The sequence below is a fragment of the Rhinolophus sinicus genome, chromosome 7 (assembly GCF_057876585.1).
Source record: "Rhinolophus sinicus isolate RSI-liver-muscle chromosome 7, RSI-T2T, whole genome shotgun sequence".
In the NCBI taxonomy this organism is placed as follows: Eukaryota; Metazoa; Chordata; class Mammalia; order Chiroptera; family Rhinolophidae; genus Rhinolophus; species Rhinolophus sinicus.
Genome location: NC_142507.1, coordinates 2,326,890 through 2,347,456, shown reverse-complemented (window position 1 = coordinate 2,347,456; position 20,567 = coordinate 2,326,890). Strand labels below are relative to the sequence as shown.

Below are 20,567 nucleotides of genomic sequence, written 5' to 3'. Positions count from 1 at the left end.
TATCCTTTTTATGTCCCCTGAGACCAAGCTTGACATCTAGTCCCTTGTGAATGTTACAGCCAATAAAATACGTAAAAGGAGCTATAATAGTTTCACCCTCCCCAGGTCTTTGAACGGGGACTCGATGTAATTGGCCCACAGATGTTGAACTTGACTGCAGTCCAGTTGTGGTCATAGTATGTGGGAGGCCTCCTTTTCGTCACATAAATATCTGTATGCCTTCATGTGCTTCTCCTGTAATTGGGTTTTGCATCTTGAACCCTGCTCATCCTGCTGTTTGTCAACCACAGACTATGATACTCTGAGTGGAAAACGTTGCTCCAGCTGCCGTCTGTAACAGGACGGTTTCTGCTCTGAAAATCTTACTATTGTTTACACTTTGGGTCAAATTGCTGATGTTTCTGCCAAGATGTTGGGTTAAACATATGAATTGAGCTCTGCTCCCTCCTGAAATTGTATGAAAGTAAAGATGGATGTAAAAGTGAAAACCCCTAGTCTTAAAGAGAATGGGGCCAAAATCGTAGGCGCTGGACAGCGGCTAGAGAAGTGAAGCCAGCTGAGCTCATCCTGGAAATCTGAGTGCAGTTTTAACCACAGAACTCTCAAAGGGCTTAGAATTGAAGGCCTCATCTTCCTCCAGAAAAGAGGGTGTAAGTGGCTGAAAGTCTGTTGAAGAAACAGATTCCTGTACTGTCCTCCCAACAGCTCCTGACCCAGTAGAAGCCTGGAGAAGTTTCCTCTAGAATAGCTAAAATGGCAGATCTCAGGGCTGGTCATTGGAGAACAGCTGAAAACAGGGAGAGAAGGGTAAATATATACAATGACTGTAGAAATTCCAAGTGTTCTCACCCCACCCCACCCCTGGTACCCAGACTACTGTCAGGCACAGAAGAGGTCTTCATTGGAAATGTGAGCAGCCTAAGAGGGAAGATTTAAAGATGCTGGCATGGGTGCCACCCAACGAAATAGCCAACTAGATAATAACCCTGCAGAGACAGTATCCCCAGTGCTTACAAACCTCCCATCAGTCCTTTAAAACCCTACTGTTTATGTGAACTGACAAGGATCCCCAGAGAGTAGAAAAGGTGTAATGTAAAAAGCAAACACCAAGAAGGAAAGAAAAAGAAATTAGAGGAAACAGAGCTTATGCAGGAAGAGTAAAACTTAATAAATAAATGAATAAAACCACTGATGGATACCCTCCAGAAAAAGACGATCTTGCACTCATGAAATAAGCACATGAAACTAAAACTGAGTCATCTGAGGGCAGGTAAAAGAGCTTTTAGAAAATAACATGTGATGACACGAATAAATAACAGTGTGGGATTGGAAGAGAAATTGGAGAAATTCTCCCGGAAAATGCAGAAGAAAACCGAGATGGAAAACAGGAGGGAAAGTGAGTCGGGGCTGTGTGAGCCTCAGGTCCCTAACTACAGTGCCAGCAGATACAGCATAACACTGGCCAAGAACTGATTATATAAACGTGTTGTTTAGAAATATGCGGCATTTATTTAAAAGAATCAGCTAAGTGAGAGGAAAGCCTTAAGGAGCTGAAAATGAGGAGCAGGTAGGAACAGAAGAGTGCTGTTTTTCACAACATATCTTGTAGCCATGTAGGACTGCAAAGATTAAATGTTTAAAAGAAGCAAAATTTGGAGGAAAAAGAGATTGAGTTGTCTTCAGCGACTGGATCAAAAGTTCCACCAGTGCTTGTGGCGAGCTTTCTGTGGCTGCTATTCCTCAGATAATGGGAAAAGAAAATTTGCGATGGGCCCATGAACACATGGCAAGGAAGACTTTATTCAAGACTATTGCGATGGATGGAAACAGGACTCAACTATTAACACAGAAGACAGGAGAATGTCTAAATGCTGAAGTAAGCTAGTTGTAAAGTACCGGAGGACGTGAGTGGGGAGGTGGGTCAGTAGGATTCTGTCATTTGTGTTTGCTAATTGACCCGAATGGAAGTTAGGCTCCCACTGATACTGGGAGACGGGGGTCCTGTCTTTCTTCCTTTCTTTCTTTCTATTTTTTAATTAAAGTTTATTGGGGTGACAATTGTTAGTAAAGTTACATAGGTTTCAGGTTTATAATTCTGTAATACATCATCTATATATCACATTGTGTGTTGACCACCCAGAGTCAGTACTTGATGGGATAAAGAAGATGTGAGATATATATATATATATATATATATATATATATATATATATATACAATGGACTACTACTCTGCCATAAGAAAAGATGAAATAATGCCATTTGCAACAACATGGATGGATCTTGAGATTATACGTAATGCTAAGCGAAATAAGTCAGACAGAAAAAGTAGAGAACCATATGATTTCACTGATACGTGGGATATAAAACTGAAAACAACAAAGGAACAAAACAAACAAATGAAACAAAAACTCACAGACAATAGTTTAGTGGGTCCTATCTTTCTTGATGATTACATTTCAAGGGAATGGCTTCTAGATCTTGAGAAAAATACTTCTGAATTGTAAAATATTCACATTTCAAAGGGGCATAGAAAGAATTTACAATTGCAAGTTTTCTGAAGTCGGTGCTGTAAGTAAAAGGAAGTCAGGTAGATTGGGGGACAGGGGGTTATCACTTTGTGAGGGGTATAAATGTCGATTACATTGTTTTGTACACTTGAAACTAATGAAAGAAAGGGAGAGAGAGAGAGAGAGAGAGAGAGAGAGAGAGAGAGAGAGAGAGAGAGAGAGAGAGAGAGAAAGAGAGAGAGAGCTGAAATGTAGAATTTTTAAACACAGTTGATATAATGGTTACAGGATACTAGCTTGGCTCTGACGAATAATGTGATGTTTTCCTGTCAACACCTTCCAACCATCTGCTAAGTACAATTCAGCTGGCAATTAGCTCGCAATTAAACCAGCATGTCAAAAAACTGAATTACCAACACAACCAATTCTCGGAGTTCTATTAATGATAATAGCTATGCAGCACACTGAATGGAATAAAAATGCTTTGAACATAAATTCCAACAATTCTAACTTGTTTTCTGAATCATGTGTAGCTTCTGAAATTGAAATGAGATGTGCAGAAAAAATAGTCGAATGTGAGGATTGAAACTGAAAATCACATTCTTACCGGCGTGGCTTCTGGGAGCCTGGGGCATTTCCCCTTACATAGAGCATTCACCTGTCACTTGCACGTCTCACCTTTGATGACCATTGTTCAGCTCCAGCACATGCCCCAAACTAAACAGACTCCTTCATTTTTTAATTTAAAGTGGTCTGGTTACTGAAGAGAACCAAAGCACTCTCCAATTAGGTCTTTTTTCTAAAGATACAGAGGGTGCCAGAAAAATGTATACACATTTTAAGAAAGGAAAAAACTGTATTAAAATTGTCATACTCAATATATACCGATAACAAAAGATGAATACAAGTCATGTGTATACATTTTTTTGGCACCCCGGTATATTCGAAAGCAGCCCAGGCTACGGAATCAAGAGAACCTGAAGTGGGAATTCCATTTCTCACACTTACTAGCTGAATGACCGTGGACACCTTACTGGGTGGATGTGTGCCTCAGTTTCTCCACCTGTAAAATGATAACAAGCCTCCCCTGCAGGGTGTTTCAAGGTCTAAAGTTAGTGAATATTGCACGGTCAGCATTGTGTAAGACTTGCTTACTTGCAGCCATAATAACAGAAACCTTTCTTTCTGCCAAAATCCATGACTTACATAAGATTAGAGAGCTCTTTTAGGCATGAGCTGCTGGCCTGTTGGTTCCTGATACACTCTTTTTAAAAATTCTACAACTAGCTCACTTTGCTCACAAAAGAAATCTGTGGTCACCCGTCACTCTCACTTCAGTCAACAGAGACTCCGAATGATGTGGGGTTCACAGGCAGCTGCCTCCCGTAAGCGGTGGGAGAATTCATGTTTTATTCTTCTCCTGGAGACTCGTCCCTGTAGACAGAGAGGATTGTCTTCTAGGAAACTCTCAGACCCCACATTTGCCTTGGCCCGGGTGTGGGGCTGCGGTGTAGAATGTGGCAGAGAGGTTTCTTCCAACTTCTGTTCAGATTCCTCTCCTTGTTACCATGGTGCCAAATTCAACAACCGCTTTGATTATGAAGATCTTCTGACACCCAGACATGTATTTTCGTGTTTCAGTTCCACGACAGTTCGTGAATATATTCAGCAAGTAAGACCCTGAATATATTCAGCATGGAAGACCCTGAGTTATTCACCAGGGATACAAAGATAAATAAAAATGTTTCTGCCCCAAAGGAGCTTTAGTAGCAGAGCCATAAATGTGTGTGTACGTGCACGCTCACACATCCACACACACAACACATCCACACTCACAATGAGAAGTAAAAGTGATGGTAGGAAAAGAATTACACAGGCAAAGAGACTGTTAGAAAGTTAAGAAGAATCTAAAAAATGCTCATTTCTAGTAGAATTAAAATGAGATACTCATAAAAATAGAACAAGTTGCTTTGCTTCTTTCTATTTCAACAAGATAATTACTGGATCAAAACTGCTTGTTACACTGTGAACCAGCAGTTTAATAAACAAGTGTGATTTTATTCATAGAAGCTTCCATTGTTTAGCACTTCCCACTGCGGCGGTGACAAAAATCTGTGATCGTCACAAATGACTAAAGCACATGCTGATTGTGTGCCATTGAACTTTTATGAATTGATTACCATTGTAATTAAAGCCTTTTTTCTCAACCCAGATAATGTCTTCCATGCATTTAGCTTTTAAGTTAATGAATGGATGCATGAGCATAAGTTATAGAGTTTTTTGCAATGAACTATATTAAAACACCATTGCTTTTGAAATAGGCCCTGAGAGGAATTACATGTAAGCTGTATATTAATATAAAAACCGGAGAGTAACTTAAAACACTGTGTCTGTCCAAACCGAAATTCAGGGGCCACGTCAAAGCCAACATTGTTTTTAGATTATATGATCCTTAATGATTAATAGTGATGAATTATTTTGTCCACAAGTTCTCTGGACAAGTAATCACTACAGATTCAACTCAAGAACTATTTTGAGTCTTTTACGATAACATGTTTGTGTGGCCTCTATAATTTAAGAAACATTTACCTCTTTTTCCTCATTTGAGCAGACAGAAACTCTGTGATTTTTTTTTTTTATATTCATCTTGCAGAGAAGAAAATTACAGTTAATAGGACTAGTCATTAGCAAAAGTATGGATCTCAACTCGTATATCCCTCTAATACCTTATGTTATCTCTTCTCTGGATCAGGCATTCAGTAAGGGGTACACAGCACATCAAAATATTTCTTGAAAATTGACTTGTACGTTTCACTTCACAAAAGGTCAACATCTGTGTTATCCCCTGTGAGTGTGACAGTATGAACTCAGAAGGCAATTGCTCAAGTTTCCAGGAAACTTAAACACTAATGAGAAAAGGGAAAACTACAGTGGAACTACCTATGGCATTTGATATGGGCTTCAGTTGATCAAAGGAAGAGACACCACGTTCAGCTAGGAAGCTCGGAAAAGTCAGCTTGCATCCCAGAGATAACGGAAACAGACTCCTCCTCAGAGTCGAAGGAGGGCTAGGAATCTTTTAGGTCTGGTCCTACATGGATTCTCTGAAAATCCACTATGCTGCTTCTGCCGGAGATGTTTCTAGAGAAAAAAAAAAAAAAAAAAGAATATTACTTTCAACATCAAAAACGGATGGTCCTCAGAGAAAAAATATTTCTGTAATCATTAGAGAAGAAATGGATATGCCAGACCAAATGGGTTTCCAGTATAGTGTCAATTTTAAGCAAAAGTCCATTTATGTGTTATAACAAAAGAATAAACACAATGGCCTAAAATTGAGAAAGTTTGGCTTTAGGAAAATGTTGCGTCCAGTGCAACACGGGCAGTGAGAGTGCGAGAAGGGGCAGCTTTGGGTTAAGTTTTTAAGAAAGAAAGAAACAGAGACTTAATGCAGTTTAAATCTCAGAAGGCCAGGGGTCTCACAGTCATGAAAGACTGGAGCCGAGATTTGAGCAAAATGATGGTTTTTATTGGTAAGTACACAAGGGAATGTTATTGTTTTTGATACAGTCTGTGAGACTCATTTATCACGTTTTAGAAATAACCCAAACCAATTATGTTGATCTTTAAACAGCCGAAGCAGGAAGTCCTTGAGGTGAGATATGTGACTCCCTTGAGGGACAAATATCACATGTTGAAATTGTTTTGCAGAGCTGAGCAGAGAGAGCTTAATCTTATCGCTCTAAAGACTCTTCTCACAATTAAGTGAGAGGGGAAAGCCAGAACCAGTAGCGGCTTTTTCCAGGCAGGGGAAAGGGGAGGCAAGGCCTCTTCCCAAATCTTTCTAAGGCAGCTCTTTTTGGGGGTCCCCGCTCGGTTCCGCCTGGCTTGAGTTGTTTCCCACGTGGAAATCTTACTAGTCTTTGGCTGCAAACCATCTTTTGGGGACCAGACAGAGAGACATGAGGTGAAAAATATTGAGATAAGCAAAGTCCCAAAGAGGCACAGTCTCACAGACTCTTCTTTCCTCAAGGAAAGACACGGGGGGACAATCGGCTAGGCTGTTGTGTGACAACAGGAAAAGTTGTAAGATTTGGGAAAGTTTTCAAGGTACAGTTGACCCTTGAACAATGAGGGGGTTTAAAGCGCCAACCCCCCTGCATACATATGCTACATGTATTATATACTGTATTCTTGCAGTAAAAAAAACTAGAGACAATAAAATGTTGTTAAGAAAATGCTAAGGACAGGAAATGCATTTACAGTACTGTACGTATTTATTGAAAAAAGAAATCCATGTATAAGTGGACCCACGCAGTTCACTCCCACAGCTTTCCAAGGTCAGTGGTATAGAATAATAATTGTCCAATCCCAAACCTCCATTCCTTTCTTTCTTGAAATACCAACACCAGGTTTCGAGAGGCAGAGCCTTTGAATGAGCACCGCGGTGACCTAGAGGCCTAAAAGTGAGGGAGTTGGGCGAAACGTACAGAAAACAGTCTGAGGAGAAAGCGTGGGAGGTCAGAACCAAAGTGGCCAGACCACTGTGAGGTCCAAAGCCTCAGTGATGGGTGGGAGAGGAAGTGGGGGAGAGGGAGGCGTGACTCCCCTCAGAGCATTCCCAGCCTTTCAGCGCCCCAGCTGGCCTGCCCGTCCCAGCTTTGTCCCGTGGGTGCCCGTCATGAGTGTGTAGGTCGGCCAGCCTAGGCTCAAGGTCTAGAACTGTGGAAGTGACGTGTGGAAGGAAGATGAGATGAATAAACCTAGCAATTCTGTCGGTTTGTTTTGGGGGTTTTGTTTGTTTGTTATTGAAATATATTCGACATATGACATTGTATAAATTGAAGGTATACAACATGTTAATTGGGTACCTCTGTACATTGTAATATGATTTCCATTGTAGTGTCAGTTAGCACCTGTATCAGCTTACACCAGGATCTTTTCTTTTTAGTGGTTGAAATCATTAAGATCCAGTCTCCTAGCAAGTTTGATGCTTAGAATACAATCTGGCTGTTGTCTGTATTCACAGGCATCGGGGCTCTAGGGCTTGTTGCAAGTTCGTACCCTTAAACTTCTCCTATCTCGCCCTCCCCCACCCACCCCCTGGAAAACACCACTGTACTCTCTGTTTTCACAAGTATGGTTTGTAGCTTCCACATGCAGCACTTGTCCTTCTCGGTGGGACTTAGCTCATTTAGTATGATGTGCTCCGTAACAGTTAAATTCAAGGTGTAGGGCTCTGTATCTTTTGCCTAATTTGCGTATCTTTTAATCCAGATACTTGGGGCATCTTTAGATTAAACCTTTTTTTTTTTTTTTTCTTTGACTCCCTATTTCCCTATTTAAATTGGATGGTAATTTTCTAGATTTAGAAAAAAAAATCTGGGTTAAGTTTTACAATAACTTCTGTATAGCCTGCATAGGACTTTCTATGCTTCATTTGTTGAGCACTTATTATTGGCAAATCACTATCCCAGACACTTCACTTTACGACTCCAAATCTTGCAAGTTAAGCAGTAGTGATCCTAATTGTGTGGATGAGAAAACCCAGGCTCACGGGGGGGCTAACATTTCACTTTGCACATCACCACAAAGCTCGTAAGGGAGGATGCTTGGTGTTGAACCCAGGCCGTGTAACACCAGAATTTTATTCTTAACCATGGCAGTGAACCACATCTGCCAACAGAACGTATCCTAAAATTTCAAAGGATTGTTCGTATATAAACATGTCTAAAAGACAACATACCTGCTTTTGTGCTTTTTTTGTGAGTTTTTGTCTTTTTCACTTAGTTGGAATTTGTCAATGAGCTTTCTTCCCCCTCCTCCTTTGAGTGAACAAGTTCTGTGTTTTATCTGCTTTTTGCTTCACCCTCTCCCCTTTTTTTGCTGTATTTTCTCCTCAAAGAGAACATCCTTATTATAAAGGACTATATATAGCCAGAAAGATCAATCTGTTTGTGTGAGTGTTTATTTGTCTCCGTACTAGTGTCATCTGGATTCCCTATTTTCTCGAATTGCATTAAAAGACAAACATGCTTACATGTAAATGTACGAAGTACACGATTGACATGACTAAGTTGGTCCGTGTCTTCCTCACACCCTTAATAGTCCACAGAGTTTAAACCTTTCGTAGGCTGTGTTTTCGTGGTTTATCCAAATGGCTCATGAGCAACCCAAGGTAGTCATTTGCTTTTTCCCCCCCAGAAGCTCAGAAGAAGCAGTTGGAGGCGAGTATAGAGCTGATCCAAGATGAGTGTGTGTCAGAGAACGCAGATCACTCGACAGAGGAGCTCACAGAAGGAGGGCCGGACGCGGACGGAGAGGAGATGGCTGACGGGGTAGAGGCGGCCTTCACTGAAGATGGGGGTCGTGAGCTGGTAGGAACTCAGTGTTTGGTGCCCACACCCTGTGGGAACAGCACCGCATGTCAGCAGCTTGTTCATTCTAGAAGAAAGATGGTGTGTTGGGAGCTGATGTCTTTCTTATGTGCATATATTTAAGGCAGCATCCATACAGTGCTTTGCACATAATAAGTGCTCAATACGTTTTTTGGCTAATGTGAAATAGAAGTGAGGAGATGAATGAACAGATGTACTATATACGAGATGAGCTATATTGAAAGTCCCAAATGAAAACCCGATGGTTTTCCTCAAATACTCCATCATGAAAGGAATCTTGCCTGTGTAGATATGTGTGAACAGCACATGGATATAATATTGCGGTAACAATGACCATTTGCGGGAAGATCCCTAGTGCCCCCCTTATGTCTTAGTGTCATTCGCTGAGGTTCGTTGTCTATACTAGTTGCGTGGCCAACGGTCCTTCCTAAGGTCTGCTCACTAAGACGACCCTTTGCTGTGTGGCCAGCTCACTTCCTCTGTACCTGTGCTTCTGGAAAGTCTGTTTTTATGACTCGGTACTTAGCTGAGACTTCATTCTTTATGGGTGTTATTTTCCCCGTGCTGTAATCATTATACTGCTCATTTGCAGATATCCTTTCCTGTGTAACCACAACAGGGGCTTGGTAAAGATATGCTGATGACAGTGCTTTTTCTCATATTTTATCAGCCATGAAATTAAATATTCTGTCTTAAGGGATTGACTACGAAAAATGATGAAAGGGTATGGGTGTGTGTGTGTGTGTGTGTGTGTGTGTGTGTGTGTGTCTGTTTTGCCAAGTCTCAAGCATCTGGGGAATAATCCTATTTAACTTGACTTATCCAAGGTAATATCAGACCCCAGTTTGTTGTGAGACCTCTTGCTACTTACCAGTTGTGTGGTCATGGTGGCGGTTCTGTTGTGGTGGCCACCCGATCATAGTTATATTTATGGAACCCTACATTGGTTTTTAACTCTCCAGCACTGATTAAATTGCATGGCACCTTCACTTAAACTTTCCAAGGTGAGCTTTGAACAATCACTTTTATGTCTACAGAAGTCTGCGTTGGTTTGAAGGACTGAAGCACCTGTGTCTGGAATTGTTTGGATTGTAGGAATCTGTTAAGCACGGACTAGCATGAATGAAGGACCAAGTTTCTCCGCTTCTCCTCAGGCAGGGCTTTCATTCAACCGCGTTGATTTCCATCACCTTTTCTGATCAGACTAGTGTTGTCACCGTGCAGTGTGACTGCTCTCACCCAGGGCTCTGCATGCCGCCAAGTCCAATGGAAACTTCTCCATTTTTATTTTAATCTCTCAGCAGAATTTGGCTGAGGATTGGTTACCTCCACACTCCCTCCACACTCCCATTTTAAATACTGTGGCCACCCAGGGTTTTGCTTAGGTTCCTTCCACTTCTTGCAGACTCTCCCAAGGCGACTTCATCAAATACCAGAGCATCAAATATTATCTATAGGCCAGAGATTCCTAAATTGATGTTTCTACTCCTGACGTCCTTCTGCAATTCTAGACTCGAGCATTTATTAGGTTGGTACAATTGTGGTTTTTATTAGGTTGGTGTAATTGTGGTTTTTGCAATTTTTAAACTATAATTACTTTTGCACCAACCTAAGAAATGCCCATCTCCTCATAGATCTCCAACCAACAACTGCAATGTAACTTGCCAGCAATAGTCTTGACTGTTTTCCATCCATCTCATTTCTTCCCTGTCATCCTCATTCTGGCAAACAGCATCCTCACGCACAGTTGTTAAAACCAAAAAGACGAAGATAACCTTTGGTCCCCTCCACCCTCCCCACTAATTCTACCTCCCCATCAGAGCCCGAAGCTAGTCCCATCCCCCCTTCAGCCCAGACAATCCATGTTCCACACAAGAAGGATGTATATCAGATAATGCGACTCCCCTGCTTAAGACTCTACGGTGCTTTTCATCCCACTTAGAATCAGGATCGCAAGTGTGTGACTGTAAATTGCAATGACGTGGGGTGCAAGATGCTGGTAGAGAGACAACTTGGTGAAGAGAGAAAGGGGATTGATAACGGCATATACCTGACCCAGGACTGCTGCTAGGAGGAGCTGCAGTGTGTCCAAGAAGCACAAGCCTGGCGCAGCGGAGACATTCAGTTAATTCTCTGTGCCTGCTCGGGAAGGTGTAAATTAGGCCGCATGATACTAACAAAAATGCCTGCCCCAGCTTCATATGAACCCCTGCCTAGTGGCAGTACCTTGCCACCCCCACCCTCAACCTCTTCCAGCTGTTTCTGGGGGTCCCAGGAAGTGTCTCAACTATGTCAGGAACATGTCTGATTATGTACCCCGCTGCCTGCTGGCCACCTGCTCTCCCCTGGAGGGTCTTGCCACACTTCATGCAAGACCACACTGCTCTCTGCCTCTTCCGCACCCAGAGATGCAGCACCCACAAGGCACACCTGGGACAGGGTCCCTTCAGGTGTCAGTGTGAAACCATGACAGCCCGGGTCCACATGACCACTGAAAGAATGATGCCGACCCCTGTCCCCCGCTCCAACCTGGAGACTGTCCGCCAGAACCCAGGACACAGCGTGAGCCATCAGGAAAAGCTTCCCAGGAGCTGCTGCCGGAATATTTGTAATTCTTCCCTGTTTTTACCCTTGTCCCTCTGCGCATCGGTCTCCAAACAGCAGTCAGGGCCATCCCGTTAAAACCAAGCCAGGGCACGTCATCTGTTTAAACTCCAACAGCCGCCAGCCTCACACAGAGTAGAGACATGTCCTTGCCGTGGTCTCCGGAGCCCTGCTCCCTCTGAGACCCTTCCTGCTCCCTCTCAGACCTTCCCTGCTCCCCTGAGACCTTCCCTGCTCCCTCTCAGACCTTCCCTGCTCCCTCTTGGACCAGGCTCCGCTTCCCTCCCACTCCCCCAGCAGCAGCGACAGGGCCTCCAGGCACAGTGCTCAGCGGCTGCCCCAGGGCCTTTGCACTTGCTGGACCCCTGAATGTGCAGAACTGGATGGTGGGGCCAACATCGTAAATAGCGTTGATGTCCTGCTAAATGTTTAAAGTTTACCTCCTTAACTTCAAATAAGTGAATTGGAAATTGCCTGGACAGAAGAGAGAATTAAGATGCAATGCAACCGAGTGGTCTGAGGCAGACTGATTGTTCTGGAATGAGATAGAAGCAGGGTTTCCAGGTTTAACAAATAAAAATACAGGACTCCCAAGTAAATCTGAATTTCAGATCAGCAATGAGTAAGTTCCTAATATAATCATGCCGCAACTATTACACGGGACATCTTTCTGACAACAAAATATTATTTGTTGTTTATCTGAAATTCAATCTGAACGTCCTGTAATTCATTTGTCAACGCTCCACAGAAATGGGCTTGGACACTGGCCTTAAACAGATTATTCAGCTTCTGTGTTGTCATCTGTGAAACTGGAATAAACACACCCTCCTTGTAGGGCTCTTGGAAGGACTCAATGAGATACCCGTGAACTTCGCTGAGCCAAGACTCTGTCCCAGCGTGAGCAAGGAAGTTGCTACCATTGTTATCAGTCTTGCAATTATCGTCATCATCTCGTTTTGCATGCGAACCTTTCAATAAACCCTTCCAACATTTGCAGCCACACAATCTTCACATGGAATTTTGTGTCTTTCAAGTCTGTAGAGATTCAGATTTCTTAAGAAGCACTTCTTATTGATAAGAAAGGCTTCAGGAAACAAATGCCATATTCTGAGAAGAATCATGCTTCACTTTCATCTTGTTCAATTTTTCTTCAATTTTATGCTTGCTGGCTGACTCAATTCAAATGAATTCCTTTTCAAGTCCCCTTCATGTGATATTTAAAAAAAATAAAAAAACAGTAATATTGCTAACTCTAGCCTGTGATGATATATGGTTTTTCTTTTAGTTTTTGCTCTCTGGCTCATGTGATGTGGCCGCCAGTGCAGGAACAAGTGGTCGATCATGGTTTTAAAGAATCTGCATGTGTAAGAAGCCTTGTATATGTCACATTTTCTATAATCATCCAGCCATACATTGATGAACACAACCACCAAAAATTTAAATAAAATAGTGGCAACTCAGTAATGTGCCAGATATCATTAGTCAGTCACTAAAGATTCAAAGAACGAGGCATGGTGGTATCTGATTTTATGTCACATTCCTGGGTAGGAAAGGGGATACTGCAGCCAGAACAAATAAACAGATATGAACAAAGCCGTGCGATACGTGCAATTATCACATGAATCATGACAACAGAGTGGGAAGTGAAATGACAAAGCATATGAAGCAGAACAGACTTTTCAAAGGTTGTGACATTTGAGCTTGTTCTTAAAGAATGAAGCAGCGTGTGTGAGGGAACCAAAGTGTTAGGTGGGGTCACCAACAGGTAATAGAATGCACCAGGAAGAAAGAACTCAGCGTCTGCTGAAAAGTTGGTTGGTTGGTTTGGCTAAAGCAGTGGTTCTCACAGGGTGGTCCCAGAACCAGCAGCATCATATCATGTGTGGAAACTTGTTGGAAATGCAAATGCTCAGAAAATACCAAATTCTCAGGCTCTAACCCAGACTCACTGAATCAGAAACTCTGGGTGTAGACCTCAACATTCTGTGTTTTAACAAGGCCTCCTGGTGATCCTGACACCTTGTGACCCTGACTACGGCAACAGGGCTTCCAGCCCGAAGCCCACAGACTCATCGAGGTGCTTTGTTGTAAATACCAAGGATGGGGCATCCGCCTAAACCATTACATCAGAGTGTGTGGGGTGGCGTCCCAGCAAAGGCCCAGAGATGTTTGAGAGCCCTTGAGGTGGAGCTCACGGTCCATGAGGAAGAGGGGAAGTGGACACATCCCCAAAGAGGAAGTGAGCACGTGAAAAGTCACCCACAATCATTAGTCTTCAGGAAAGTACAAATTAAATTACAATAAGGTAACACAGCACATCCTCCAGAATGGCCAAACTGAACTGTTAGAATCAAATGTTGGCAGGATGTGAGTGCCGACACTCCACCATGGTTTGTAGGCAGGTACAATGCTCCAGCCATTTAGAAATAGCTGGCAATTTCTTATAGAACTGGACATAATGAACCAGCAATTCAACTCCTAAGCCTTCAAGAGAATGTACATCTCGAAAGTACTTATGTAAGAATGTTTCAGCAGCTTTACTCGCAGTTTCCAAAAACTGGAAACCATCCATCTGCTGGAAAATGGATATACAGAGGTGGATATAGTCATGCAAGAGAGACCACTCAGCAATAAAAGGCAGCAAGCTATTCCCTGCAACAGTCTGGGCACACCTTAAAAACACTGTGCTGCATGAAGAGGTTTTGTACAAAAGAGGACAGTATTGTACAATTGCCCCCAAAGGAACAGAGGTAACCTGGAGGGTGAGAGTCAGGGGCAGGGATGAACTTTGCTGGAATGCCATCTGGCCTCACCCTGAGAGTCTGTTACAGTTAGGTGTGTTCTCCAGAACTCACACAGACCCTCTTGGGACACTCACTTCCTTGCTGCTACTATTTTTTTAACAATGTCTGTCTTGCAAGAACCCTATGATTTCACGCATAGATGGGATATAAAACAGAAAGCAGCAAACGAACAAGACAAACACATTTATAGACAAGGACAACAGTATGGTGGTTACCCAAGGGGAAGGGAGTGGGGAGGGATGAAAAGGGTAAAGGGGGTCAGATATAGGATGACAGAAGGAGACTAGACTTTGGGTGGTGAGCACACAATGCAATATACAGATGATGTGTTATAGAATTGTACACTTAAACATACAAATGTCTGTCTGTCCAGCTAGGCTGGGAACCCCTTGCAGGCTGTGTGATCTCTTGGGGTGGGATCCCTCCTGCAAAGCACAGTGCCCAGCATATGGTGGGGCATACGGGGATGGACGAGGGGAGTATGTGGAGGGTTGCTGGAGTATCGGCGGTCTTTGACACACTGTGTCGTGTGTGTGTGTGTGTGTGTGTGTGTGTGTGCGTGCGTGCTGTTCCTTCCCAGTCATTATCTTGTCTGACTGGTCAACACATCCCATGTCTCAAGACCATTGTCACCTGTCATGAATCCATCCCAAGCAAGGCCCCCAACCTGTCCTGGACACTGTGGGTTTGCTTCTGTCTTTAGACCACACTCCTTATTTCATCACACTTAACTTATTCTGTTTTGATTAGTGATTTCCCTTCTCTCTGGCTCACTGATCTGTGAATTTCTCAGGGCTTATTTTATTTGGTATTTTTTCTTCGTGCGGTGCTTAGCACATGTTAATGAATATTTGTTAAAGAAAGAGAGGAAAACATCCTCAGATTACCCCCAACTCTGGGCCCCTCATCGTTTGGAAGCCCCTTTTATTGTGTATTGTAACCGGGTTGTGTTCTAAACATTCCTCCTGTATGCATGCTCTCCGTGATTTAAAGGATTATTGTCCAAAGCAGAGATGGAAAGGGTTTTCATTATAACTTGTTTCCCTGCGTCCAGGAGGCACTGAGGAGGAGTGACAGGAGACTTAAAACCAACACGTCAAAGTCAACACAGCAGTCTCCACTCTGCTTTGCTGGTTATTGCCTTCCATGAGTGATAAAAATGCAAATTTGAAGTAACCTGAATGTAGTTAGCAAAGCTAGATCGCCAACGTGTGAAACAAACCAGAAAATAAGCCTCTCTCTCACCCCCGATCTGCAGTGGTTAAGCCCAAACAGTACAGAAAAAGCTGAAAGTCACAAGGTCATAATAAAATAATCTTCAGAGAATTCAGAAGTAAAATCTGCCCAGAGACGTAGCACAGAGGCTGTGATCCCAGCTGCAGTGAGGAGGTCGTTAGGAAATACATTTTAGAGCTATGGGGTGTGGAGATGTGAAAAGTACTGTTTAACATGCAATTTCCAAACTGCTTCGAATGATGTTAAAAAGTGGAATTGTAAGTCTAGAGTATAAATCCAAGCAAAATAAAATATTTCACTATCCCAGAGTTTCTATACAGAGAGAAACAAAAAAGGAGAACAGAAAGGCTCCACGTCTTTTGTAAATGAGAGGCAGTCCAAAAATAAGCCTTAAATATACAAAAACAGGGAAAGAGCCACTTTTCTAGAAATGCTATAATGTGCTAGAGGAAAATAGAGCAACCCGAAGTATTAATGCTGTCAGATTTCAAACAGCTAGTGATGGTAGTTGTTGGAGAATTAAAGCAATTGTGCCAACAAAGACCCTTTCCTACCAATATAGAACAGAAATACGCTTCTTGAGTAAACATTCACAGATTTCCATGCATGTCAGGTGACACCAAAGTGACCACCATGTCAAATGAAAATCGGACTGGATGGAGTTAAACAAGCAAGGAAGACTTTATTCAAGACTATTGCAATGGGAGACAGAGTGAACTCAACTCCATTGAAGTAAAAGGCAGCACAGTTTATAAGCCCTAGGGTGAGCTGGTGCAAAAGTACTGGGGCATTAAAGGGGAGGCTGGTCAAGGTGATTCGAATGTCCAGATTTGCTCATTGTCACTTACCTAAAGTGGACTCCTACCTTCTCATAGAGACTGGGAGCGAGGGACACCATCTCCTTCAATGGTTACATTTCAAAGGGGTGGCTCCCAGGTCCTTGAGAGAACAGTACCCAAGCTGTGAAACTGTCAAGAGGCTGGAAGAAGATTTACATCTCAAAGGGTCAGAGACAGAATTTACGCTTGCAAGTTCTTTTATATAGACCGGGCGTGCCAAAAAAATGTATACACATGACGTGTACTCATCTTTTGTTATTGGTATATATGGAGTATTACAGTCTTAATAGTTTTTTTTTTTTCTTTCTTAAAATGTGTCTACATTTTTTGGCACCCTCTGTATATTAGTTTCAGGTGTACAAAACAACATAATGGTTAGACATTTATACCCCTCAAAAAGTGATAACCCTCCTCCCCCAATCTACTACCCCTCTGACATCGTAGATAGCTGTTGCTCTACCATTGACTGTATTCCCTATGCTGTACTTTATATCCCATGAATATATATATATATATGTAATTATAGTTGACATTCAGTACTATTTTACGCCAGCTTCAGGTGTATAGCCTATTAGTCAAGTGTCTACAGAGTCTATGAAGTGATCCCCCTGATAAGTCCAGTGCCCATCTGACACCCTACATAATCTTCACAACATCACTGAATATATTCTCCACACTGTATTTCACATCCCCGTGTCTATTTTGTGACTTTGTGACTAGCAATTTGTACTTTCTAATCCCTTCACCTTCTCCCCTACCCTGCAACCCCCTTCCCGTCTAGCAACCATCAGTTTTCTCTGCGTATCTATGAGTCTATTTCTGTTTTGTTTGCTCGTTTATTCTGTTCTGTACATTCCACACATAAGTGAGATCATATGGTATTTGTCTTTCTCTGTCTGACTTATTTCACTTTGCGTAATGTTCTCTAGGTCCATCCATGTTGTTGCAAATGGTGAGATTTCATTCTTTTTTATGGCAGAGTAACACTCTATTGTATAAACGTACCACCGTTTCTTTATTCAGTCGTCTACCAATGGGCATTTTGGTTGTTTCTATGTCTTGGCTATTGTGTATAGTGCTGCAATAAACATAGGGGTGCATATATTTTTTTGATTAGTGTTTTTTATTTCTTTGGATAAATACCCAGGAGTGGAATTGCTGGGTCATAGGGCAGTTCTATGTGTAAGCTTTTGAGGACCTTCCATACTGTCTCCCACAGCGGCTGCACCCATCTGCAATCCCACCAACAGTATGTGAGGGTTCCCTGTTCTCCATATTCTTGTAACAGTTGTTGTTGTGTAAAGTCAGTGCTCTATGGGTGGCCGGTTAGCTCAGTTGGTTAGAACATGGTGCTAATAACACCAAGGTTGTGGGTTCGATACCTGCATGGGCCACTGTGAGCTGTGCCCTCCTTAAAAAAAAAGAAAGAAAGAAAGAAAGAAAGTCAGTGCTCTAGGGAACAGCAGACCAATAGTCAGGAGGAAACCTCTCTGAAGTTTAGTCAAGCTGAGGAGAATTTTAAGGCGCCTTGGTCATTCGGACAAAATCTCCCACATTTTATACAGCAAAGCAGGAGACATACATCCCCTTAAGATAAAAGGCTAAATGAACCTCACAACACTCTCTTACAGCTCCTAAGAGATCTGAGAGCTATGTTTTTGCGTGTGTCGGATTAAACACAAATATGAACTTAGGAGATGCTTCGCTGGACAGGATTATGGCAAAGGAAGATGGGACTATGACAGCAGACAGCCTTGACCATGGGGTCTGCATGCGTCTCAAGAGTTAGGCTAAAGGGGTTTTTCCTTGTGTGTCGAGGCGAAAAGAAGGCTAGAACGAATTGCATGTGGGGACAAGGGTGGACGGGTGCCACGTGGCTAGTGCATCAGGTCATGGTTTACTCCGGGGCCAGCCTGTTTTCCAGGAAGACCCCTCTGGAGGGCTGTGTACTGGCTCAGGCTGATGGTGGGCCAAAGTTCGTTGTCCTGGAAGAAAGAGAGACGCTACAGCAAACGTTGGTTCACAAGCATGTTATGCTCATTGATCAGCAGGGATAAACAGCTCAGCTAATCATTTATGGGACCAAGTGTGCGCATGTGGAGGGTCTGTGTCTGGCTGTGTCACAGCAGAACAAGCGGGGATCAGTGAGTCTTACATACATCATCTGCAAAGGGCGGTTCTTTGCAGTAAGACATTGCCCAGAATAAAAAGGTGGGGGGAAGTAGGGGGGGCGGACTTAACCTTCACTGTTTTTTTCAGGATAACAGGGCAAGGAAAATTCAACGTTATCATATATCTAGAGGTTATTTGGCCCAAAATCATGGAGACATGTCTACACGTAAACACTGGAGAATGCGTTGAATCCCTCCTGGGGTTTATCTCTATGTCAAAAGTACGAAGAAGGAGCCAGATTCACTTGACCTCCAAAGAGACACGCTAAGGGGAAATGGTCTCTTGCCTTTTTTATGGAGAAAAGCACTTTCATTTGCTCTTACAAAGTGCAGATATAGTGTAGCATTCAGTTCAAAGAAAGGTCATTTGGGTTTTAGATTCGGATGGACAAATCTTTTAATAGACTTACGCAAATCACGAGTCTCTGAGGCTTGCTTCCACATCTGTTAAAGGAAGTTTTAGCAAGTTATTGAGAGGATGAAATAAGCTCAGGTTTATAAAAAAAATCTCTGCTGTAAGTATGTGAATGGCAAACGTAATCTCTCCCCTCCAGTAACAAAACTTAGTGAAAATGCCAATTGCAGGAAATTTTAATAACTTTGAAAGGAAAAAAATTAAATGATTTGGTTACACTCTTTATACACTTCCCTTCTGAATGTCAGGCTCCTCACATTCCGGCATATTTTGTTAGCAACGGCATCTCACACCTCAAGACACTCTTCTGAGATCATCTCTGTTGAGCTGCAGTACCAGGGTTTGCAGGTGAATGCAGAACCGTTTGAAACCTTTGAGAAAAGCTACAGTGGTTTCAGATTTGGAGAAATGTATTTTCATTTCTATGGGGATACTAAGAACTGAACTGGTGGAGAAGTGATCGTCCGACTTAGGGAGAAGCATTGATCAGTTACTTCACCATTCCTAATCCGACGTAACAAATTCTAGCTTTTCGTGTTTTCCTTTTTGGATCTCACTGCATCCCCACCCCCAACTCTCACCATTGGAACCTTGGTCCCCTCACCTTGGTTGATCTGAACCCTGAGACTGGACCATTTGGGGGGAGGGATTCCCATCCAACTGATCAAATACCACACACACAACATAAGGAGCTCTGTGGGTTAGAACTGTCATATTGCGGCTGCCTAGGAGGTCACTGCCATTGTTCCCTGAAGGATGAGTAAGATGCCACATACCAATAACTATATGCTGCACTCAGTTCTTAAAACTACCCACGCATGTGGTTTGCTCAGAACGCCTCTTTCTGCGCAGATGAACAAAACCCAACCGTAGTTCTGACGTTGCCTAGCCAAGCAACACCAAATCAATAAACTCTTCCAAGATTCTGAGAGGCAAACTCCGCTTTCTCTCCCTGCACATTATCCCCAAACCCCAAAGGGCAAAAACTATTGGAAAGAGGGTCTTAGTGATGGTTAGAGTTTTATGCAACAGAAGCAATTTAACCTAGATACGTGTCTTTCCATTCGCGCCATGTTTATTCAGCCAGCCATCAGGTACTTAGTAAATGATTATTGTGTGCAGACGCCATACTAAGCAGCAGTGGGAGGTGGTGGATAAGAAAGAAAAAGGCTCTTTGGGGGGTGGAAGGCTCATCCTTCTCAGAGGGAAGCTTACATTTGAGTTAGAGACTTACATTCTAAAACAGTCCTCAATCTGAACAGGTTGCATAAAATTAATTCAACGACTAGAGTATTATTTCATTGTTAAATACCCTTCACTGTTACTCAGATTTGAACTTGCCAATTAAAAGGTCTATTTGGAATTCACTGAAGAAAATAATATGACAGATATGTTAAACAGAGTGCCTGTTAAGGGTAGGTGATTTTTTTGTTAACCACCTATAGTTAATGAGTGACTTCTAAATTTGTAGATTTAAGGAAATTGGTATTAAAACAATATGTGATGTTAAAAAAAATGCTGACATTTGCACAGTATTTTTAAGACGTAAAAATAGTTTGAGCAAATAATGTAAAGCATAAGAAAACCAAAA

General features: G+C 42.5%; 1 protein-coding gene across 16 annotated transcripts in view; it reads left to right on the top strand.

Annotated features, from left to right (window-relative positions):
* RALYL (RALY RNA binding protein like) overlaps positions 1-20,567 on the top strand; it is a 1,518,143-nt gene that overhangs the window by 1,486,334 nt on the left and 11,242 nt on the right. For 11 of the 16 annotated variants that reach the window (XM_074318489.2, XM_019726291.3, XM_074318479.2 and 8 more), the window contains one exon: positions 8,714-8,886. The exons of 4 other annotated variants lie outside the window; for them this stretch is intronic. In XM_074318489.2, the coding sequence (XP_074174590.1) occupies positions 8,714-8,886 (173 nt within the window). The remainder of the gene's footprint in view (positions 1-8,713; positions 8,887-20,567) is intronic. One more of the 16 variants, XM_019726281.3, reaches the window with a different exon arrangement.